Source organism: Sturnira hondurensis, unplaced genomic scaffold (assembly GCF_014824575.4).
Source record: "Sturnira hondurensis isolate 20B ecotype Veracruz unplaced genomic scaffold, ASM1482457v3 Scaffold0013299, whole genome shotgun sequence".
NCBI classification, from domain to species: domain Eukaryota; kingdom Metazoa; phylum Chordata; class Mammalia; order Chiroptera; family Phyllostomidae; genus Sturnira; species Sturnira hondurensis.
The window spans coordinates 9232030-9257552 of record NW_028085930.1 but is presented as its reverse complement, the minus strand read 5'-3'; the positions used below and the strand labels follow the sequence as shown (position 1 = coordinate 9257552).

Here is a 25523-nt window from a genome sequence, read left to right as displayed (position 1 = left end):
TATGGTGAGTCCTTGTGTGCTAGTTCAAACTTCTGTCTTTGTTCTCAGGAGACCTCGAGGATCTAGAGTGTGTCAGGCCTCGTCAGTTCCCTGAGACAGGTGAGATAGAAGCCTTTCCTTTGGGCAACCCCCAGAAAAATTGGAATGTTGGATGCATGGTCCAACTCTCTCCCCACCAAGTGAAAAAACAGGGATCTGCTTGCTCTGCACTAAGTTGTGAGGAGGAGCTATGGTGAATACTCACTCGCATGATCGACCAGACAGCCTTTTTCGTTGTCAGCAATCACCAGGCATCTAGAGTGTGTTGAATCCCATACTTGGAGACCAGCAAGACAAAAGGCAGTTCCTCAACCTCCCCACCCCCCATGCAAGTGGAATGTTAGGTGTATGATCTATTCCTTTACTTGCCTCCCTAAGGAGAAACTTACTGCTGGCGATTTCTTACCAGTTGTGTGGCACTGTGCCAGAGGTAGGGAATAGAGCAAAAGGGTGTGTTAGACTTTACCACAGCCTTCTTATGGTTGGTTTTACACTCTGGGTTGCTTCCCAGAGTGTAGAAGTCTCTTGGCTAGTTTCTGAATTTCTCACAAAGAAAATTGGTCTGTGTACTGTTGATGGATCAGTTTGTCTGTGGATTTCTATTCTGCTATATTGCTGACATCACTCTACTTTTCTTTTAAAAAAGAGATTTCATTTATTTTAGAGAGAGGGGAAGAGAGGGAGAAAAATAGGGAGAAAAACATCAGTCATTTGCCTCTCCAATGTGCTCCAACTGGAGACCTAATCTTGTGTAACCCAGGCATGTGCAGGTGCCCTGACCAGGAGTCAACAGGAGTCAGCTGGTGACCCTTTGCTTCAAGGGACAATGCCCCACCAACTGAGCCACACTACACAGGGCTCTTCCTTTTCATTTTGAAAACCAAATTTCTTTAACTTTCAACATCTTGATCTTAACCTTTTTTTCTTTAGCCCTTTTTGGGCTAAACATCCCTCAGTTTATTCTAGCCTCACAGCCAGACTTACTGAAAAACCTAATCTATGGTCACTGCCATCACTTTTGTTACCTCTTTTCCATCAATTGACCTACTCTAATGAGAAAAGGGACATGAAATGTTAGACCCGAAATTAACTATCAAAATTACTTAATCACTTAAGTAATTTAAAGTTTAAATTACTTAAACTTTAAAGTTTTATTTCCAGCAATAAAATGAAGGGATCTAAAGAAATGAAGTAATATGCTAACAGCTAGCCAACTTATGGAATCCTAATGTACATGAAGAGCCTTCTGAATAATGAGGAAAATGGCATCTATGAAGTTCATGCCCTGTGTTTCATAAGAAAATATGTTGTTGCTCTCAAGCCAGGGTTAGTATTGTGATAAAATTATTAGAGCTCTGTATGTGTTTTGAGGGAAGAGACAAAAGAAAAAAGAAAAGCTGTGTATGTGTTTTTAGTGGGCCATTCAGAAGTATAAAGTCAGTTATGGCCATTAGCTTCTCATGTTATTTTACTGTATAACAGTCTAAATAGTGTTTATTGATATTACTGACTCTGGGCTACTGTAAAAATCTAAACTGTTTTTTTTCTTAAGACAGTTACATAGATGGCATGTCAGGTTTCTGTCTGGAACAGCTAAACTCGTAAAAAGCTAGTCCTCATAGGTCTAAGTTAGTGTTGTATAGTATGATAGTTTCTAAATATATTTTTCCATGCTCTGCTTTTTAAAATTTTTCTAAAGATTTTATTTATTCATTTATTTAACTTTTTTGAGATTTTATTTTTATTTTTAGAGAAAGGGGAAGGGAGGGAGAAAGAGAAAAAGAAACATGGATTGATATGTGAGAGCACCATAGATCAGTTGTCTTTCGCACGCCCCCAACTGGGGACCTGGCCCATAAACCAGGTGTGTGCCCTGCTAGGAATTGAACCAGCAACCATTTGGTTCGTAGACCAGCATTCAGTGCACTGAGAGACACCAGCCAGGGCTATTTATTTATTCTTAGAGAGGGAGGAAGGGGGAGAGAGAGAGAGGGAGATAAATGTTGATGTGCCAGAGAAGCATCAGTTGGTTGGTTACCCTCTTGCATGTCCTCAACCAGGGGCCTGACCTGCAACCCAGGTGTGTGCCCTGACTGGGAATTGAACTGGTGACCATATGCTTTGTGGTACAACACCCATCCCATTAAGCCACACTAGTCAGGGCTGCTTTTTTCAAAAAAACAAATTCATTAATTCATTCATTCATTTTAGAGAGAGAAGGGAGAAAAAAGAGAAGGAGGGAAACACTGATGTGAGAGAGAAACATTGATTGGTTTCCTTGAACATCCCAACCAGAGACCTGGCCCACAACCTAGGCATGTGCCTTCACTGGGGATCAAACTGGTAACCTTTCAGTTTGTGGGATAATGTTCAACCCACTGAGCCACACCAGTCAAGACCAAAAATGGCACTTTCAGCCTGCAGTTGAGAGTCTGAGAATGCAAAGAACTGACTGTATGCTTTGTTTATGCCGTTTTATATAGGACACTTGAGCATCCAGGAATTTTGATACCCGTGGGGGATCCTGGAACCAATCCCCTGCAGGTACCAAGGGAGGACTGAACTTTTCAAGGACTCCAGGTTATACTCAGGCTTTTGACTGCCTGGAGGTTTAGCACCCCTTATACTGTGTTCAAGCATCAACTGTTTTGATTTTTAAAATGTATCTCACCATTTTAAAATAGGGTTACTAGACAATTTAAAAGTACATGTGTGTCTCACTTTATATTTCTGTTAGAGGACACTTTCTTATTCTTTAGGTAGGTAAAGGTAAACTATTATTCTTTTATTATAAATAGTTATAATGTTCCAGTCATTTTCTCCAAAATATAATCATCAAGAGTAAAGTTTTGATATTTTGTTTAGTAGACATTCAGTTTCTTTGAGAAAGCACTGTTCCAATACAGTAGAGGAGGAAAACAGCAACAGTGAAGTTTATGAATAGCTTCATAAAGGCCCCTGGGTATCTTAGAAGATGAGCAGTTAGAAGGTGTCTTTGTATACTAGTATCAGTACATTCATATGTTGCATTCTTACCAGTGACTGAATTTGTGGCAAGTATAGTCCAGTTGATCCTTTAACAACATGGTTTGAATGATGGGGGTGCCCTTTTATGTTTTTTTTCCCTATAAATACAGTCAGCCCTTAATATCTGCTGTTTTCACATTCAAGGGTTTAGCTAACTGTGGTTCGAAACAGTAATTTTGCATGCCCAGTAGCAGATCAAAATATTGTTTGCCAGGGTTCCCCTATCTTCATATCCTTGCCAACATTTGTTATCTCATGTTTTTGATACTAGCCATCCTCACGTGGATGAGGTAAAATCTCACTGTCGTTTGGCTTGTCATTTCCCTAATGATTAGTGATGTTGAGCACCTTTTCATGTACATATAGTAGGCATTTGTATGTCTTCTTTAGAAAATATCTGGTTAGGTCCTTTGTCCGTTTTTGAAATCAGGTTACAGTTGACCCTTGAACAACATGGGGGTTTGCTCCAGCAGTCCAAATTCCTTGTATAATTTTTTACTCCCCCCAGATTAACTACAGTTGTCCCTCAGTTATCTGAGGGGGATTGGTTCCAGGTACCCCCACAGGTACCAAAATCCTCAGATGCTGAAGTAAGTCCCTTAGGTAAACTGGCATGGAAGAAATCCCCTTTGTGTCTGTGGATTCCCAGCCGCAGATCAAATGTACTGTAGAAGATGTGTGGTTGACTGAGGAATCCATGGATGCGAACCCCTAGGATATGGAGGGCCAGTTTACTTACTGAAAAGAAAACCTCTGCATTTACATGGATCCACACAGTTCAAGCCTATGTTGTTCAAGGATCAACTGTACATGTGTTTTTGCTGTTGAGTGGTATGAATTCCTTATATATTTTAGATAATAAACCTTGATCAGATATATGGATTGTACATTTTTTCCCATTTCATGGATTGTCTTGTTATTTTGTTGATGGTTTTCTTTGATGTACAGAGCTTTTTAGTTCTTTGTAGTCCTACTTGTTTATATTTGCTTTTGTTGCCTGTGCTTTTGGATTTATTCAAAATATTATTAGGCCTTGCAAAGGGAAGAAGATATATCACATTGTGTAATCTCTTGGACTGGTGCGTATAGGAGAATGTGAACATTGATATTAAATATATTTTGAGTCTGTTGCTATTGTAATTTTGGTGCATGTTTTGAAAATATTCTTGCCAAAAGATTTTGGATTATTTCAATGTACTAGAGTTTGAAGAGGATTGAACCAGATCTCACTATCCTTTAGGAACTTTTTCACTCCCACCTACAATTAGGCACCTTGGAATTGTTGACACTTCATGTTCAAATCGTGAGGGTAGATGCAAAGATATGGATTTTGGATTAAGATTTAAAACCGGCCCTGGCGGGTGTAGCTCAGTGAATTGAGTGTGGGCCTGCAAACCAAAGGACTGAGGTTTGATTCCCAGTCAGGGCACATGCCTGGGTTGCAGGCCAGTTCCTGGCAGGGGATGCACAAGAGGTAACCATACATTGATATTTTTCTCCCTCTCTCCTCTTCCCCTCTAAAGATAAATAAATAATAATAATAAAAATCTCTAAAACCGATTTAGATCTTGAAGGGACCTTAGGTACGAAATAATAAACCATCTTCCTCGTTTTTTAAATTTGAAAAATGAAGAAGGCTCAAATTGCTTAGCCTCTAGTAAGTACTAGTTGTTTAAGTCAAAACCTGGGAGTTGTTTGTGAACATCTTCTTCTCCCTTAGTCCTGCATCCAGTCTCCATTGTTAATCATTTTCAGAAACTTAACTAAAAATACAAATTTTATAGCTTGGTGTACAGGTCCTATATAATCTGAGTTTGCCTGTTTTTCCAGCTACGTTATTGTCCCTCGTGAGTGTTTGCTCTGGCCATATAGACCTTCTTTTGGTCCTTCCCCTCCAATTATTTTTCTTCTACAGTTTATCACAGTTTGTAGTTATATTTACTTACATGTGAGCTCTTATTAGAACAAAGATTGACTATTTAGTCATCATTTTAATTTCCTGAGCCTAGCAGAAATCCTGGCACATAGATGATAAATAAATACAGATAAGTGGATGAGTCACTGACTGGCTAGATGTTACTGAGCTTCTGTTTCCCATGTATAATTTGTATAGTTGTACCCACCTATGGTGACAGAGAATTCAGTGAGAATATCTGTGATAAATATTTATTTCCTTTTTTCCTCTTAATTTTCTTTCTCTTATTCAGAATAATATAGTGGATTGTTCTTCAGGCTATTTTCTGATCAGTTAATTATTTCTGTTACAATTTGCAGCTGGTGTTTGTAATTCTATTTGTTGAAAACTTAAGTAGCTATACTGTACTTGAGTATGGAGGGTAGGACAGGGCTGGAAGGATATATACCCACTGATTAAATGAAGAGTAAGATTATCACATAGAGTTAGTTTACTGTCCAAGTGAAAGAGACTCAAAGTACAGTGCTTCAACAAGGCAGAACCATTTCTCTCTAACGTGAAAGTGGGAAGGACACAGTCCAGGGCTTTTATGGCAGTTCTGTCTCACAGTCCTCAAGGGCCTAGATCCTCTGTAGCCAACTGTGTAAGGAACTGGGATGGATATGCCATTTGTCCTTTAAGAGGTTTTCTGGAAGCCACACACACTTCTACTGAAAATGCTCATCAGAATTTTGTCATGTGGCTCCAAGCTGTAAGAGAGGCTGAGAGATGTTTCTCATAAGGCTCTGTATTTACCTAAGAACTGAATATTTTAGTAGAATGGAAAATGGTAGGATTGTTTGCTGGATATAGGTAGGCCTTTGCAAAGAATACATCAGACTAATATGTAATCCTAATAATGTGTTAACAATATGCAGTATATAATATTAGTAGTGATGGAAGGGTTAATAATTTTTTATTATTATTATTTTTTAAAAGATTTTATTTATTTATGTTTAGAGGGGAAGGGAAGGAGAGAGGGAGAGAAATATCAATGTATGGTTGCTTCTCCTGCATTCCCTGCTGGGAACTGGCCCGCAACCCAGGCATGTGCTCTGACTGGGAATCAACCGAGGTTGTTTGGTTCACAGGCCCGCACTCAATCCACTGCACTGAGCTACACCAGCCAGGGCAATAATTTATTATTTAACCATTGTAACATACCAGTTGGGTCAAACCACTTGAGATCCTCAAGTGATATTGGTTGTCAGCCATTTTGAGTAAATGGCCTACCTTATAAATACATTACAGGCAGAGAATTAAATCTGGACTTTATTTTTATTTTTTATTTTTTTAAAGATTTTATTTATTTACTTTTAGAGAGAGGGGGAGGGAGGGAGAAAGAAAGGGAGAGAAACATCACTGTGTGGTTGCCTGTCATGTGTCCCCTACTGGGGACCTGGCCCACAACCCAGGCACGTGCCCTGACTGGGAATTGAACCAGTGGCACTTTGGTTCTCAGGCTGGCACTCAATCCACTGAGCCACACCAGCCAGGGCTAAATCTGATCTTTAAAAGAAGTTTGAATTCATCATTTTTTAAATATACAGCTGACTCTTGAACAATACAGGATTGGGGTGCTGACCTTCCTTCTCCCCTGAACAGTTGAAAAATCTGTGTATAATTTTTGACTTCTATTAGTAGCTTAACTAATAATAGCTTATTGTTGACCAGGGGCCTTACTGATAACATAAACAGTCAATTAACACATATTTTATATATCACATTCATTTATATACTGTATTCTTGTACTAAAGTAAGCTAGAGAAATGAGTAAGAAAATCACAAGGAATAGAAAATACACTTACAGTGTTTACTGAAAAAATACACTTACAATATTTATTGAAAACCCCACATATAAGTGGACCTGTGCAATTCAATTCCATGTTGTTCAAGGGTCAACTGTAGAGGTGACGTTTTTGCAGGGCTATACTAATCCCAAGGAATTCTGACCAGCATTGTAGAAAGCAGCAAGTTCTTAAATTCCCCTCCTTGCTTTTTACTGTTTTCTCTTAAATCTGTTGATAAGACTTTCTAAAGTATGTGGTCAGATGAAGTATAGTTCAGGGTGATTGTTTAGTATTCTTGAACTATGAAAAATATTTCTGAAACATGGTTTGGACTCACTTCCTTCTAATCGTTCAACACATGCTTTTTATTTTTTAATACTCATAGGCTATCTTGGCACAGAATAGTCACTTAATCCTGAGGAAAATATTTTATTCTGTGGATTCACAGATTTGCAAGAGATAACTTGGGCTTTGGGTTGAATCACTATGCAGAAAGGAAAAATAATTTGTGACAAGAGAAATTCCAGTGCAACAAAATTAGGAACCCAAGATAATATTGCAGGACATTAAATTTTTATCAGCAGAATGAAGATTTAAAGGCGCCTTACAACATTTCTTGATTCTGTGAAGAGTAGGCGTAAGCTTTTTGATAGGATTAAAGAAGAGGAGGATTATGAAGTTGTTGGAGTTGAAAAATTGTTGGTTTACTAAACACTTCATCTAATTTGGCCTAAAAGAGTAAGTGCCTCCTTCAAGAAAAAAGAACATTCCCTTAACTATTGTTCTTCTGAAAAACATCAACAGCAGTAAACAATGTTGAACTTAATTTGCAAAGTCTATGACAATAACTTGTTATCATAAGTACTTTCTCCATTCCTAATTCCTTAAATACTTATTAACCTATCTCTTTTACAAGATGTGAGTTCCTTGAGGTTTGGGGCCTATCTTATTTAGAAGATACAAAACAGTGCTATTAACGTAAATAATAAAAAATATGAAAATATTTATCTTTTAGTATTTTTCATCTAACTTTGATTATATAGTGTATTATGGGCCAGCACTTTTTACTCTTTCTCTTTCCTGAGACTACAAAGTAGTGAATCTGGAATAACAGAAAAAACCTGTAGTCCTACTTCTTGCCAAACTTTCCTGCTTGCTCCCCCCAATAACAAATAGTAAAGTCTTGTCTGGTTATTGGAGTGTCAGACTAGCTTCTTGCAGTCAGTCTCTTAAGAGGCCTGAAAAGGATGGGGATTTAGTAACTGACAATGGGATCTCTAGTCACCAGTCTGAAGCACCTCACCCGCAAGGGGAGATTGTTGACAGCCCACTCACTGGTTTCACTGGGGCTGTCATTCAAATACTGAACTGTCCATACTAATGATTGACTTTTTCACTATGAATAGCACTATAAAGTATATTCTGTTAATGTTACTTAATAGATGTTGTTGAAATTATTCACAGAGAGGTTAAGTAACCTGCTTGAGGTCACAGGGTTGTGTTTGTTAGTGGGAAACTAGACTACAGTACAAGTACTTCAGCTATAAAACTGCATCCTCAGTCACTTCTATTACAGTATTTCTTCTAGATAAAAATCTCTGCAGGTTATTATTATTTTTAAGTGTGAAGAAAATTAGGCTCTGGAACTTAAGTAGCCTTGCCCAAAGACACAACTGAAAAATAATGGAATAAGAATTTGAACTTGAGCTGACTCATGAGCCCTTAGTTTTAGCCGTCATCCAATGTCATTGTTTTATATCCTGTCAACTTCTACATTTAAGTTGCCCACCTACTAGGAGTACAAAACTAATTTTGCATGTAATGACTCTTGTGTTTGTGGATTGAACTCTGTGTGTGTATGAATTCCCCTGCATTGTGTTTTATAATTTTTGCCACTGTCTTCAAAGTCTTATGATAAAATAGAATTTTCATTTCAGTGAAATTATTTACAGGTGGAAGAAAGTGGAAGGAAACGTCATGTATATAACAGTTCCTGCCCTCAGGAAGCTCGTTTTCTGGTTGGGAAAGCCCTAAGTGTGGAAGTTGACATAGAACAAGAAGCAGGATATCACCTTAAGTCTCTTAGGTGCATTTATATATTGACTACTTTAGAACAAGCTAAAATTACCCATAAAAAAAGGCTTTTTTGGGGGATAGGGGAACCCAGAAGATAGAATATTGGATATTGCTACTATAGGGGTTTCATTTTCAGATATTTCAAATATCAGGATGATATTTTCGATTTAGCCACCTGGAGGTGGTTGATATTATTTTTGTATGTCAAAAATATTTGCATGTCTTTAATTTGGCCTTAAACCATTTCATGTATTTTAAGATACAACTATGTAAATTGTTAGCATATTTTAGTATCTTGGTACAGTTATAATAGGGTTATAGATTTTTACATAGACTGATATTTAATAGTTTTTCTTAAATTCTTGCATTCCCGTGTATTTCGTGCTGGGATTTTTTTTCTCCATGTTTTCATAAGTAAACTGGCTTCAGCTCATGAGATAAGACCAGCCCTGAAGTGACCATTTAAAAATAACTTGTTTGGGAATCAATACACTCCCAATAAATTAAATTAAAAAATTAAAAATAAATACAGTTAACTTGTTTGGGAATATTATTGCAATAAATAGTATATTCCTTTATTACTCAAACTTTTCGCAACTGTTATCATTACCTGTCTTTTAAGATTGCTTTTACAGCCTGGTATTGTAGGTTGCAAAGATCTTGAGCATGTGTATACATGCACTCAGTGAAAACAGAATAGATTGGAAAGAGCATGTGTTTGAAATTAGGCACAACTTTACTGATTTCCATGACTTTGGATAAAATACTTAATTTATGAGTCTGTTTTTCCGTCTGTAATAGAATGTAGCAAGGTTACTGTGAGTATTAAATGACAAAGTACAGCACCCCAGCACATCATAAATGTTCAAAATAAGTTCTATATTTAGTAATAAAAATGCTAGTTGATAGAAGAAAAAAGAAAGTTTAAAGGAACTGTGGCTCTTTTTTTGTAATTTTTCTATTGGGAAATAACCGCATCATTGAGTAAACAAAAAAATGGGGGAAGAAAGCCAGCTATAAATCGGTGGTTTTTGTTACATATTTGTAGACTTGAGAATAGTAATTTTATAGCTGAGGGAGATTCTTTGCTTTCTTTGTATTGGTCTTTGCCTTTAACATAAGTAATTCAGTAGTAAGGACTTCAGACAATTTATGTTTTAACAGATTTTAAGCCTTTATTCCATTTCTGGGTGGGAAGTAGAATTATTTAATATCTTCGATGAAAATTTAAATGGTCCATAGAATTTTGGACTTAGGATTTCTGCATTATGAAATTTTTTTCCTTAAAAATATGACTTGATTAAATTCTACAACTTAGGAATTGTTACTAAATCTTAAATTTCTTTTGTTTAAACTTCTTTGCATCCTTGAAAATAATGTACATCTAGTAGATTTTAAATGGTCTTAGTAAGAGTAAAACCTTAGGTTCACGGTTTTTATATTCTCCTAAAATATTTCTTCATTTCTAATTCTCGCATATGGATTCACTGCAGATTTTCTTCATGCAGCTGTCTTTATAGGGTTAAACATTTGCTATATTGTAACATACGAAAACAGTTAAGCTGTTTGGAATTGTTTACTTGCTAAAACCAGTGTTAGTCAGCAGAGGCAGTACACCAGATTTTCTTGTGGCTTTTAGTGGAAAATGTTAAAAGCGCACTCATTTTTCAGTTATAGAATTTTTCAGTTTGATCTGGATTAGTCACAGAACTGGCATGAGCCTTGTAATTGTAAAGGCAGTCCAAAAGCACTATTTTTTCTGCTTCTAGAGGAAGTTACATCCCAAGCAGTAGCTCAGATCTCTGGTAAGTGTAACATGTGAGCATTACTAGGCATTTCATCCTGCGGTTCTGCAGTCTTTGCTACTCAGACTGTTGCTCAGTTAGAATGCTTCTGTGGGGCCAGTCCTGAGGTTCTGAAGATATTTTTTAAGGACCTACTCTTTTGGAGATGTCGGTGGCGTTTTGCAAGATCATCTGAGTACCAGGAAAGCAATCTGAAATCTACTGAAAAGTATAACTGTAGCGGTTTTCACAGTGGAAGGAAACTGTATTGGCACAGAGGCAGATGATTGAATAAAGTAGTTGGCTCAAAGAAGATGCACAGTCTGCTGTTTCTTCCTCTGAATGAAGACTATTTAATGGAAGCTGTATTCATGTGGAGATCAAAGGAAACACTGGAATGATAAACTACTGGAGTTTTCTCTCTCTCTCTTTTTTAAAATGAAAAAGCCTGAAGCAGTAATTTGAGCTGAGATGCCTTCAGGATTCCCCGCTAACACCATTTCTGCCTGGTGCCTGTGTCCTTTTGCTGGAGCAGCCACAGACAACTGCCTGATGAAGAAAGAATGAACGCTCTGCCTTGCTTGTGCTATCGATGGGATAAAGCTATCTGTTTTTCTTCTATTATATGGAATATCTGGATTAATCAAGCTGTATTCTAGTACCAAGAGTCCTATTGTCTCTGGTGGTCTGACTCATCGAATGTAAATGCATTGCAGCTTTGCTATTAATGCAGAGTGTTTTTTTTTCCTTTTTCCAAACACAGAAAGAATTGTCAGCCTCTGAGCTGCATTTTAAGAATCTGTGCTGAGCTCTAGATGTTTTGTCTTTTTTTTTTTCTGGATAGTACCTGCATGAAGCCAGTGAAGCTGAAGAAATGAAGACAAATTAGAAGTGGAAACAGAATAGTGAGATTTTATTTTTTATTTTCAATTGTAAGCAAGCCAGCTACTGGTAACTATATGACCTTGCAGGCAAGAGTGGGTATAGCTGTCATTATCTCTGCCACCGCAGTTGTTTCTCATTTCGTTCTGCATAGTGTGGTGTTGTTACCCAACACAATGATCTTTTTATGCAAGTAAATTTCTGTGAGACGGAAATTTTGGTAGGGAAAAGATACTTTTATGTGAGCTTGTACTGGACTCATTTTTAGTTAATTGACTGACATATTGATGTGAAATTTCTTTTAAGTATTGCAATAATCTAACAAGGTAACAGAATTTTATTAGTTTCAGGAAGTTGTAAGTTATGTCATAATTTTAAACTTCAGTTTTTCTGGTAGTACTTACTAACTTTAAAAAACCAGCTGTGCTGTACAGAGAATGATTCTAAGTATCATACAGAACAGGAGGAAAAACTACTTGGGCTCTTGCAACTGTGACTTTTATCACATAGCTTGGAAGTTAGTATTTTAGAAGAGCGAATGAGTCGAGTGTGTATTGTTGTTTTGGAGGAGGTAGAAGATGAATCTCCTGCATTCATTTCTAAATTGCCACAGGAAAGTAAATCCCTACATGCTCCACCTTCTGGAAATGTATTGGTAAGATATGAGAGTTTATATGTTTACTGTATTCTACTAAAGTAGGATAAATTTTATGTTTAAGAATAAGCATAAGTTAGTTTCCACTAGTTTCATTAAAAACTGGAGTCAAGATAATATAGTTGTTAAATATGATGCAGTATTATATATAAAATGTGTACATTTCTGATTTTTACTTTTTCAGGTTTTAGGTAACACTTCAGATTTTAAATGCTCTCTCTTAATCTCTTTGAAAGACTTTAAAAATAATTTGAGAATAGTAGTTATGGCAACTACATTTCTGTTTTCATTTTGTGGTTTTAAAAAACTGATGTAACAAGAATGAGAAACTCCGTGTTTAGGAAAGGTTGACTGCTGCCAGCAACACCGAGACGCAGACTTTTTCTGAAATGAATTTTGTGTATTTACATGCAAGGCTTTCATAGGAAAAGAATCAGACTTTATCCTTAACCTTATTTTTAATGCTGCTGTTAATTGGCTTCTTGTTTGACTGGTATAATATGATACCTTATCAGAGAGGCCGTGTCGTTGATTGAGAAATTGTTATATTTAGACATGCACGTGTTTGTGTCTCCATGTTATTCAGGTATACAGTATTTTTTGGTCTTCGAATAGTAGTGGTTTTCATAAATTGCCAGCTTTTCTTTCTTTAGATTTATATCTTTATATCTGTAATGCAGACCCATGCAAGTTACTTGATGCCACAAACAGAACTTTTCAAAGAAGCCTTCTCTGCCGGGCCTCAGCATTGACTGCAAACTGCTTGTTTGACAAGTCGTGGCCCACAAGCAGAGGCTGAGATGTCACCCTTGTATTGTGATTGGCAGAAACTTCTTTTTACTGTATATATAAACAAAAGGCTTACACTTGGATTATACCGCCTAATTTTGGTCATTTTGAATTGATTTTTTTAAATTAGGCCTACTCCCCCTCCACCAGGAAGGAATCCTGTATTTTCTTGTGATTTGACTTCGTGACACTTTTAGTAAATGTTGAAAATCAAGTGATCACTGTTGCTATAGGGAAGAAAAATTACAGATTTAAAAGTTACATGGAAATATCTTTAGAATCATCCATATGCTGTAATTAATGTTTTTATTACTCTTATATTTTAGCCATCACTGGTGCAAGCTATATTTAATGGAGATCCTGATGAAGTTCGAGCACTAATATTTAAGAAAGAAGATGTTAACTTCCAGGTAAACAATGAATTCACTGATACCTGTCTTTAAGCCTTCTTTTAAAAACTGTTAGAGTTATACGATTTTGTTTAAAAGACATAACACAATTCTGTAACAGTTGTTTTACATGAGGTTAGAAGCTTCTTGAGGCAAAAAGGGAAGGAACTGGTCATGTTTTCAGGGTAGTGACTAAAATACAAGAGAATAAGCAGCCATTGAGGGGCCATTGTTCCCCTAGCTTTTTACTTTAAAATTTTTAACAAATGTTCAAAAAATACTCTGAATATATTTTGCCACTTTCTTATATTTACATAGATTGTATATGTTTTTTTTACACACACACACATATATAGTCTGCTGAATGCCATTTGAAAGTAAGATGCAGACATTTTGACACTTCGCTCTTCATTACTTGTATACATTTCAGGTGGAGTTCTCTTTTGTGAACTCAAGATAAAAGACATTTTTTATTAAGTTTAAAATATATTTAACTTGATTATAAGATCATTTTTTTCCCTCTAAATAATCCTGGCAAGCATTATACACAAAGACTGATCTGTTTGAGCTTCTCAGTAAAGAAGGACATATTGTTTGGAAAGTCTGCAAATTTAAAGATACAGTGTTTAACTTTCAGAACTGGCATGAGGGCCGGTTTTAGAGAGAGTAGGCATATGAATAAGTTCCTTTCTGTACATGTTTTCCTGTGGCCATTAGTTTCTTTAATTTACTAAATTGAGGTTGAAGAGATATAATTTACTGTAATATCAAATTCATCAGTATATATGTATTTACTTTAAACATGTTTTCAGTACATTTTTCATAATTTAGTCCTCTGAATTATGGAGGGATGGGGGAAGGCCATGATTCATAAAGTCACTATAGCAACACTAAAACAGATGACCTAGGAAAGGATTGGTAATTCTCAGAAAACCCACCCTGAAAGCTCACCTTGAGCTCTCATCTTTCTTCTATTTTTTCATATAATATTATTGTGACCACTTAATGTTAAGTAGATACAAAAAGTATTTGTCTTATTTTTTAAAGGTGGATTAATTTTTTTAGTTTAAATGAAGTGCTTGGTCACTTTACCTAATGGAGATATCTTAGAGAGTCTACTTTTATGAGGATAGAAAATACAGACTTAAAGGAGGGAGACAGTTTACTGCTCTGTTTGACTCTAGTTGTGTGTGTGTGTGTGAGTGTGAGTGTTAAATAGTGCTAACAGATCTTATCTTGGTGAGAAAGTTTGAACTGTATCCTACTTATGATGATGATTAATTTGTCCATCATTACAAGTCTCATTACAGCCAACACTGCTGTTCTCCCATGTTAATTAAATTATGCTAAATTTAAAATATTTTATTCAGAATCATTTTTGAGCATCAGTCACTTTTCTGTGATAGCCTTGGAAGCTATTATTTGTTATAGCTAGTGTGTTACTTCTCTGCTCCCTAACTTATGATTTTTAGCCTGTACTTGTAGATCCCTTTCTTTACTTTTAATCACCGTTTCTTAACATCTCATAGCTTGTTCCCTTGTTCTCAAACTTGGGTCAGAACTAAAAGGTAGGTTATATGGTATTTCAGATTAGTAGCCCTTCTTGAAGGTGACTCTTTGGTTGCCTTCAGTGATTCATGGGTTTTGACAAAATTTTTTGTGGTTGCTTTTAGGACTTTACTCTTGTGACTCAGTAGTTTAGGGTATTGCCATAATTAATTATAAGATTTGTTAACTCTTTGGTCATTCTTGTAATTTAAGGTGGTACATTTTTTTTCTTTTTCTGTTTTTGTCCTCTGTGGTAAAGAGTCAGATGGTGTTTTAAGAGATGTGTGTAACAAAATTTATACTGTTTTATCATATAATATTCACCAACTCTTACGGGTAATAAAATAATTTTAAGGTTTATGTAAGTATGACAATGGTGTTTTTCTAAAATTTACATATTTGAGAATAACATTTGACTTTTTGAAACTTAACATTGTTTATGAATTTTTAGAATAGGTTAAAGAGTTCAGATTTGCTTTATTCTATTTAATTATATTGTTATTATGTTAGATTAGTTTTTTTAGTCATATCCTAAAGGTTTGAATACTGTGAAACATTTAATACCATTTTTTAGTAACATACCTAATTGATTTTGACCAAAACTCTTAATTTAAAATATTATGCTTTCATAATATTTGGTCTGAGAAGGAACTCTGTTGTAGAAGCAAGGTAAGATGATTTCACTAGAAAGTACTGGAGTCTTATATTTGTAGCTTTAAGTCACAAATAACTGACTCCTGGCTACATATAGATTCATTGATTATATGATACTGTAATCCAGAGCAAGATGATTTGGGAGTTGGTAAAGATGGTAAAGTCAGAGCTCTGGGAGAGCTTCTCTGTGAGACTTTCGGCTTTCTCCTCATGTTAAAGAGATGACTCTTGGACTCTCTACTCATGAGAAACCAAAAAAAGTGGGAGGGGACTCTCCCTGTACATTTCCTTTTCTTTCCTCAAAATCGAGGAAAAACATCTTTTTCAGAATCCCCACAAAACTTCCCCTGAGGTTCCATTAGTTACAAGCCCACTCTAAACTATTTCACTAGCAAAGGTAGAATGGAATTAGCTTTTGCTTAGGTTAATCATAGTTCACCACCTGGTGCATCTGTTAGGGTCAGAATAGGGCCCTATCAACACTGACTATATTCCATATCTGGAGAAAAACAACATTTTCTTAGAAAGGAATAAGGAAAAATAGTTGTTTGGATAGGCAAACTAATAGAAGACTTTTGATTACCTATAAACAGTTAAAATGGAAACTTTTGGAAAAATAAAAGTCACTTGGATGTGGAAAAAGCATAGTAAACTAGAAAAGTGAAACAGTCAAAAATGTTTAAAGGCAGAGTGGTGTATATATAGTGAAAACAATTGAAATATAACTTGAAAGACCTAAGTACTTGTATCTTCCTAACCTTATTAGCTATACTACTTGAGCAAATCCATTTAACTTCAAGATTCAGTTTTGTTTTATTTTAAAATTACATTTTGGCCTTGGGAGTCACATTAATGGCCTTCAGGGTGTTTTCCCACCCCAAATTGAGGATACTGTAAGAAATCCGATGACCTTGAATGACCTTCTGCTTTTGACCAGTTTTCATTTGTATTTTTAGATTGATGTGACTAAAGTAATAAAAATAATAATTAAATGCCTTTTCCTAGGATTTATTAGAACTTAATGCCATGCTTTGGAGCTCAAATAATTTAAACTAAGATATTAATAACATTTCAGAGTAAAAGTTGGAATTCATAAGAAAATTATTTTCTATAAGTAGGAGTTTTTTTCTCTATCCAGAGTGATATAAGTTGCTGTTAATTATAGAATTTTACTTCAGAGACAGTAAGATGCCTAAACCTTTTTATGTTGCTTGATTTAACTCACAAAAGAATCTTATAAAGCTAGTAGGTTAACATTTTCATCCCACCAGTAGGTGATAAAACTGAAACTCAGAAAAGTTAAAGGCATCTCCAGGGTCAGTAAAGATAGCCAAACAGGTATTTGAACCCAGGTCAGACTTCACAGTAACTGGGGAAATAAAAAAGTAAATTGAAGAGAGATATGCCAGGTAGTGCCATAAAGCAATAATGATTCAGAAATGGAATTTTATTTCTAAAAGTTACGTTCATATTCTGTGGAACTCTACTTTTTAAATTTTAATACACATGTGATTCTGATTTTCATATGCCAAGTGGTGTTAAATTTTAGCATTGCAAATGAGTGAATACACAAGCCTCCCTAGTGCCATACATTTTGGCTGGATAATAATGTCATTCAAAACAGTATGCAACTGGGGTTAATTATAATTCAGCCAATGCTGTTTTTCGTGTTTCAAACAAAGAAAGACATAGATTATGAGTGACCCTTTTTAAACCCAGAGAGAATTGATTTAAGAGCTAGTCAGCAGATCCTGCTAACAATAACTTAGTATTTTGGAAAATGCTACCTTGTGTATTTTACTTATTGGCTTCTGAATTTAGATGTACTTTGTGGTTCAAAATATTTTGGGATTGGTTTTGCCAAAGTAGTCTTGCAAATTGTTAACATCTTCTGAACTTCCAAAAGTACTTTCAGGATTGCCCTGGCAGGTGGCTCCATTGGTTAGAGCATCATTCCATACACCAAAAGGACGTGGGTTTGATTCCCAGTCAGGGCACATAACCTAGGTTGTAGGTTCAGTCCCCAGTTGCAGTGTGCATGGGGGGCACCTATTCAATGTGTCTCTGTGACATCAGTGTTTCTCTATGTCTTTCTCTCTCTCTTCTCCTTCCTCTCTTTCTAAAATCAAAAAACATTTTCTTGGGTGAGGATTTAAAAAAAACCAACTTCCTGAGATTATTGAAATAACATTAATTTTTCTTTTTAGATGAAGTGCTCTGCAAATATAAACATATACATGTATACATTTATATGTACATAACACAAGCAGATAATTTTTATTATAGTAATATTGTTGGCAGTTAACATTAAATAGTGAGCCATAAGTTTACACAGGTTGCCTGAATTCCACCCACTCCATCCTTCCCAGTGTTCTCTAGTTTTTTGTGGAAATTAGCAGGACGTGTTCTAATCGTTAATAAATCTTTCTTGGCCTCCCTGCTCCCCCCCCCCCCCCGCCATATCTCTTCTGTTAGCTGTCAATACACTAAGATTTGATGTTCCTAAGTTCTTAAAACCTCTTCACTCAGTTAACTGAGCTTATGTGTGTCTGCCCTGGAACTATATGTGTCTACATGGTCTTCTGAGCTACCCATAAAAGTTGATGTTGGAGCCCACAACTCTCCAGCCCCATCTCAAGTTTACCCACCCGGCTTCTGGCTGGCTTCCATGTCATGTGAAGTAGAAAGGGCACTAAAGAAGAGAACCAGCTCAGTTTCCTGCCAAGAGAGAATTCCCCTGCAGTTTCTCCATGTCTGGGAACGGCACACATGTCAGTGCTTTATTCTTGCCAGTGCTTCTAGATTTCAGCCTCACATTTAAAACATTTTCTTCACCAATGTTCAGGTTTCCCCTAAGATCCATAAATGAAGGTATGTTCTGTCATTGTGACTAAATGGCACTTGTGGTGGTCCTGAAACCAAGAAGGTATTGTTGAATGAAACCAGCTGTGTTTTTTAGAAAATTAAACGTATTGGCGCAACATTGGTTAAGAACAAACACACATCAGTTTCAGTGTACAACTTTATAGTACAGCATCTTGAATGCTCTATTGTGTGCTCCCCACTTGAAGTCTAGTCTGCTTTGGTCACCTTGTGTTTGGCCCCCTCTTCCCTCATTCTCTTCCGGCGACCCTTTTTCCCCTGTGGTAACTACCATTCTGTTTGTACCTATGAGTTTGAAACCAGCTGTTTTCGCAGCTAGAAACTGATGGCGACTCATTTTTGTATTTTGTTTGTGTTTAGTTTCTTACTTAGCATATATGTGTTTTTCATCTCCTTTTTTCATCCCCAGGGTATTTTGGGAACTCATGCTCCATATTAATATATGGAGAGCTTCCTCATTCTTTATAGCCACATAGTTTTAGAGTATGTGTATATGACATAATTTATTTCACCAGGTCCCCTCTTAGCCCTGGTTAAATAAATTAGTCTTGCTAATCGGAGATAAATGGATTGTTTTCACCCAGGAAAGAAAAATTCTGTTCCATTGCATAAGCAGAAATTTTAGAATGTTTATTTATAATTATTATTATAACTATAATAATTATTAAATATATTATCAACTTCCCAAATCAACTAAATGTTGTCTATGTATGTGGTTTTTTTTTTTTGAAGCAACATTAGTGGACATAGATATATATAAATAAGGTTGGACACACAATGGAATTTTTTCTAGGAATCAAGTATCTTGTATACTCAGAAATAATCCTGGTGATTTTGTTATACTTATATATGAATAAAAATGATAGTCATAAAAGTATAGCAAAAATGTCATAAATTATGTTTTAAATTTCAGATTGAGCTGAAGTTATTAACAACCTGATAGGTAGGTCTCATGTGCTCCTAATTTCTCATCTGCTTTATGTCACTATAGATTCATTTGTATTTTCTATAGTTTGAAAAAATGTAATTATACAATATGTCCTTCTTTTGTCTAGCTGTTTTCAAGCCATACTTATTTTCAGATTCATGTTGTGGCATGTGTTTATAGCTAATCACTTCTTGTTGCACAGAGTGCACATAACAGCAGTATTCTGTTGTATCACTATACATGATTTGTTTTTCCACTAGTCAACCAATTGATAGATATTTGAGTTGTTTCCTCTTTTCATCTATTGCAAATAAAGCTACTGTGAGCATTTTTATACAAGTTTTTGTATGAACATATGCTTTTCTTTTTCTTGAGTAATTTATCTAGTGGTAAAATGGTCTGACCATATGGTAGGTGTATGTTTAACTTTTTAAGACACTGCAACTATTTCCAAAGTGGTTGTACCGTTTATTATACATTCCTACGAGCAAAATGAGAATTCCAGTTTTTCCACATCCACCAGTATTTGGTATAATCAGTCTTTTCCCATCTTAAACACGCTTAAGAGATGTGTATCTCACAGTGTATTTCATTGTAGTTTTCATTTGCATTTCTGTGATAGCTAATGATGTTGAGCATCTTTTCATGTGCTTCTTAGCAATCTGTGTGCCTTCTCTGGTGAAATGTCTTCTCAAGTGTTTCTGCGAGTTTCTTTTTTCTTATCTTGAGTTTTGAGAGTTCTTTACATATTCTGGATGCAAGTCCTCAGTCTGGGGCTTTATTTTCCTCCTCTTAAGATTTATTTTGAAAAGCAGAAGTTTTAAATTTTAATGATGCCCAATTTATCACATTCCCTTATGGATCTTGGTTTGGTGTTGTATGTAAAAAAAATCTTTCTCAATGTTACATAGATTTTTCTTGTATCTGCTAGAAGTTTTGTAGTTTTAAATATCACATTTAGATCTATAATCTTTTTTGAGTTAATATTTGTATATGGTACAAGGTGCATGTCAGAGTTTACTTTTATATATATGATATATCCAATTACTAAAATACTGACTTAAAAGGCTGTAATGCTTTTCTTCATTGAATTGCCTTTGTACCTTTATCAACAGTCAGTTGTCCATATATGTAGGGATCTCTTGATGGACTTTGTTATGTTCCATTGATGTATTTGTCTAGCTTAATGCCAATGCCATACTGTTACAATACTGTAAGTTTTGAAATCACTAACTTTTTTTCTTTTTCAAAATTGTTTTAGCTATTCTTGGTCTTCTTTGTTTACATGTGAGTTTGAGAATCAGCTTGTCAATTTCTAGGGAAAAAATGAAATTGGAATTGTGTTGACCTATAGATCATGTTGGCAAAAATTAATATCTAAACAATATTGAAATTTCACATCGATGAATAAGTTAATATCTCTCCATGTTTTTGGTAATTTTTAATTTCTCAGCAACTTGTAATTCCACTGTGCATGGCCTTTTATATCTAAGATTTATTCATATTTTTAAAACTTTTGTTCCTACTGTAAATGTTATGTTATTTAATTTTGAAATAGGCCGATTAGTCTCTGCTACTGAGTTTTTCCATAGTACTCTACCCAGGGCTCTAGGAGTGATGAGCTTTTCCAGCCTAGCTTGTGGGAACAGAACCCTCTTCTCTCCAATCCATGCATTCTCATTGGTGGGTGATATCCCCTCCAATTTAGCAAAAAATTCCTTTTTTAAAAGTTGTGTGTGTGAAGAAATTTTACACGTTAGAGTGATTTGTGGCCCACCAAAAGACCAAAGCTACACATGATAGGTATGCAGTGGTGTTAAAATTTCATTGGGGTAATTGGGGAAAAATTTTGTTTTAGAAAGGTCCTGGTTCAAGGTAATAAGGGGGTAAAGGTTCACAAACAACTAGTTTAATTATTTTGGGTAGTTCTTTTTGCCTGTCTCAGGTGGTAGTCTTAGATGTATCTGTGCTGTTCGGTACTTAGCTGAGTGCCCAGAAGGATATTCTGGGACGTTCTTCGGGATTCCCTCTTTGTACCACCCTCCGTCCTCTGCTGTTCTCTCCCCAAATTCAACCTCCTGTGTTCTCCCCAGACTGTCGGCTCAGTTGGAATTCAGGGCAATATGCCTATTAAAAATATATGTACCTCTATAAAAGCCATTGAGAAGCATTTTATTCATTGAAACAGCTGAATGACATTCCACTGAATATTTTTAGACTTTATACTTCACACATTGTATGAAATGGCAGTTTTCTATTATAGTTCAATGGTATTTTTGAAATAGAAGTTCTGTATATTTTCTATAAACAATTGTATTAGGTCGATAATTAAAATTGCCCAATTATAGATGGCATCACCTTTACTTTCTCTTATTTTACAGGACCTGGTATTGGTGTGTGATTTGAGTTTTTTTTTAAATTATGACAAGCAAGTAAGCTTTAGTCTAAGAATATCTGATTACTGTTAAATTTGTAAAAGAAAGTAAATTCAGTATTTAAAATAGGGTGCTCTATCAATTTGTCTTTTTAATGTTACTACTGATGGAGCAATATCTAGATTACAACATTAATTAATACCTAGATTCTATAAATAGAATTTGCCCTAGGTAAAAACCATGCCTTCCATTTTTTAGGATAGTTAGGATCTCAGTCTTAGAGACCAAGAGACGAAATCATCTTTTTTATAGTTAAGGAGAAACTAAGGCCCTCGGAGCTTATTTTATTTGGTCACTTTGATTTAACAAAGATAGCACAAGAACCCAGTTTTCTAAATGCCCAGTTTAGTTTCCTGCCCCTGTTTTGTTATCCCTCAATTCTGCCTAATGGTTTAGTATTGTAAGAAATTTTCTACTTTTTCTCTTGTTAGGTATAAATATACAAGCCCTTAATAAATATATACTTGCTAGTTTAATGTGGCATGATTTGGTGTAAAAGCAACAGGTATGTGCCAGTTACTGGGTATGTGCCAGTTACTGGGTACTGGAGAGACCAGTCACACATACTTTTTTACCCCTGCCCCTCCATACTCTTTTCCTGACTCAGCATGTCAGTTGTGCTCACATTGTCTCCAACTCCCTTCTCCTCATCTTCATTTTTTGTTTATTCTTCAGGTTTCAGCTATGGTAGGCAGGATTCTCACCCTTATATGTCCCATGTATCTGTACTATAACGTGATCAGATCCGTGCTTGTGGTTAGTTTATGACATCTGGGACAGCTGTCTTGAGGAAAGCTGCATGGACCTGACCTAATTACATGAACTCTTTAAATCTCCACCTAGAGTCAGAAACAGAGAGTAAGGTATTCAATCTGAGGCAGATTCTCTATTGCTGAGTTTGAAGGTGGAGGGTGTCGGTCACACTGCAAGGACTGTGGTCAGTCTGTAGGAGCAGAGGGCAACTTCTGGCTGACAGTCAGGAAGGAAAGCTGGAACCTCAGTCTCACAACGACAAGTAACAGAATTTTGCCTGACTGAGCCTAGAAGTCCTCCTGATGAGTATATAGCCCACTGACATCTTGACTTCAACTTTATGAGAGACCCTAAGCAGGGAACCCAGCCAACACCTTGCCTGCACTTCTGCCCTATAAAACTGTAAATTAATAAATGACTGTTTTAAGCTGCTAAACTTAATTTGTATGCAGCAATAGAAACCTAATACAAGACTTACATATTTCTTTTTTGGGGAATACCTTTCCTAGCCCCCAGATAGTTAGTTCTACATCAGCCTCATAGATAGATGCTCATAGTACTCTGAACTTGTCCTTTTTAACACTCATATTAATTGACTTCTGTCATTTTTAGTAATTTTAACTCTGGAGGTAAAATTTAATTATTTTATCTAATAATATGTTTGAATTATTCTCTGTATTTATACCCACTATATGGTAAGTAGCAGCCATTTAAAAATATTAGAAGAATGAGCAAAAGTAAGACGTAGTCCTTGACTTTAGCAAATTAATAATTACAAGTGTTTGGCCATGTTGTATGTGGGTATTGTTGTTTTTGTTTGTAGGTGGGTGTGCTTTTGTTTTTGTTTTGGTGGGTGGAAACTGTCAGTTGCTGAAGTGCAATTAAGCTGAACTGGCTTCTTCCCAGTCATTTGCCTTGCTTCTTCATCAGTACTTGTTTTAGACAGTTGAAACCAGTTGACACAGGTTTGTGTCACCCTTCCTGTGACACAATTGACACAGGAAGGGTGAATTCTTCTAAAAGAAATTAAATCAGGTGTGCTTGAAATGCTTGTGGACAAAGGCAGTGTTCTCTTATGAAATAACTGTCTTATTTGCAGCATTCTGTTGATGGTCTGTCAGAGCATTGGCTTTCAAGGGACATAACCTACCTACCCTATTCTCTCCCAAGGGACCTGAATTTCATGCCCTCAATGCTCAGGGACAGAAGTTAGTTCTTCGAAAGGCATTTAATAACATTTTTACTATTAGAGTTTCCCTGAAAAACTAGAATGTGGCTTTAGTTAGTCTAAATCATTAACAGTGAATAAAAGTGAAGTGTTCAAGGTTGAACACATAGTATAAAAGCAACACAGGAAATAGTGAAAGCAGGGCCAGTGAAGAGGGAGTCCTGGGAGCTGACAGTCATTGTTAAGAACTGCCTAGAAAGCTGAGAGAATAGAGCTTGAAGACATGGGGTTCACTTTTTAGATTATGCTGCTTAAACAGTGTTACACATAAGCAAGTCTACCTTTTTTTGCCATGTATGATGCACACTTTTTTAAAAAACACTTTATTTATTTATCTTTAGAGGGGAAAGGAAAGAGGGAGAGAAATATTAATGTATGTGATGCACACTTTTTGCCCAAATTTTTGAGGGAAAAATAAGGGTGTACATTATACATGGGTAGTACCTGAAATACCATATATCTGTTTTTGTGTTTTATAATTATTTGTTACATAAAATTTCTTGTACATAATACATTAAAAAATAAATGCTAAAATTCCCTTGTAATACCAAAAGCAAGTATCAAAATATAAATAAATAATTGAATTAAAAAATTAAAACAAAAGATTTTTTTCCTGAAAATTTGAGCCCAAAACCAAATGGGTGCACATTATACACAGCAAAATAAGGTAAATAGCTGATACATTGGTAATTAATTGTGTGTGCCTGTAATAGCCAGAGTCAGATTTGGGACATTTCTTGTCCTTTCTCACCCCAAACCATGTATTCCTAAAGAACATATTTTCCAACCTCGGCCAGATAACTCAGTTAGTTAGAACATTATTCTGAGCCCTGGCTGGCGTAGCTCAGTGGATTGAGCACAGGCTTGCGAACCAGAGGATCTCGGTTCGATTCCCAGTCAGGGCACATGCCTGGGTTGCAGGCCAGTTCCCTGCAGACCAACTCCCAGCAGGGGATGCATGAAAGGCAACCATACATTGATGTTTCCCTCTCTCCTTCCCCTCTAAAGATAAATAAATAAAGTCTTTAAAAAAAAAAAAAGAACATTATTCTGATACTCCAAGGTTTTGGGTTCAGTCCCCAGTCAGGGCACATATGAAAAGCAACCAATGAATGCGTAACTAAGTTGAGTGACAAATCAATCTCTCTCTCTCTCTCTCAAATCAATAAATAAAAATATAAAAATATATTTTCTGTTTCATTTAAATTACATAATTTTAGATTACTATGAAAGTGAATGATGTAATTAACACATTAATTGCTAAGCAATTAATGTTATACATTTTTCATAAAATGTATGAATTTCAGAAAATGTTATACATTTTTCATAAAATTACAGGGGCTAAACCTTGAGATATATTTTTTCATGTCTTAATGTGATTACTTGTTGCATAAGATATGTAAATTACATAGGTATATAAACTAATGTACCTTTTTTTGTTGGTAGTTGTTATAGAGAAATAATTATTTAAATATTACTTACAGAAACTTGTTGTCTTGTAGGAGCTCAAAAAACAATCAACTAATCACTTTAGAATAGATTCATTTTTGTATATGAAAAAAAAATGTCAGTTACAAAATGCTATATGTCAACTTTTATCATTAGTTTGGAAGATAAATGGGTATTGTGAAGGTTTTGAGTTTTGTTTACATAAAAACTAGATTAATGTTTTGGGTTATTATTTTTTGAGATTGCTTTGCATAGATTTC

The 25523-nt window shown here is 35.6% G+C and overlaps 1 protein-coding gene across 7 annotated transcripts in view; it reads left to right on the top strand.

Moving 5' to 3' along the window:
* ANKRD28 (ankyrin repeat domain 28) overlaps window positions 1–25523 on the top strand; it is a 188408-nt gene that overhangs the window by 63381 nt on the left and 99504 nt on the right. For 5 of the 7 annotated variants that reach the window (XM_037061341.1, XM_037061337.1, XM_037061340.1 and 2 more), the window contains one exon: window positions 13323–13406. In XM_037061341.1, coding sequence (XP_036917236.1) covers window positions 13393–13406 — 14 coding nt within the window. In that variant the 5' untranslated portion in view covers window positions 13323–13392. Of the gene's footprint in view, window positions 1–10730; window positions 12208–13322; window positions 13407–25523 lie in introns of those variants that run through there. The other 2 variants (XM_037061336.1, XM_037061342.1) reach the window with 2 other exon arrangements.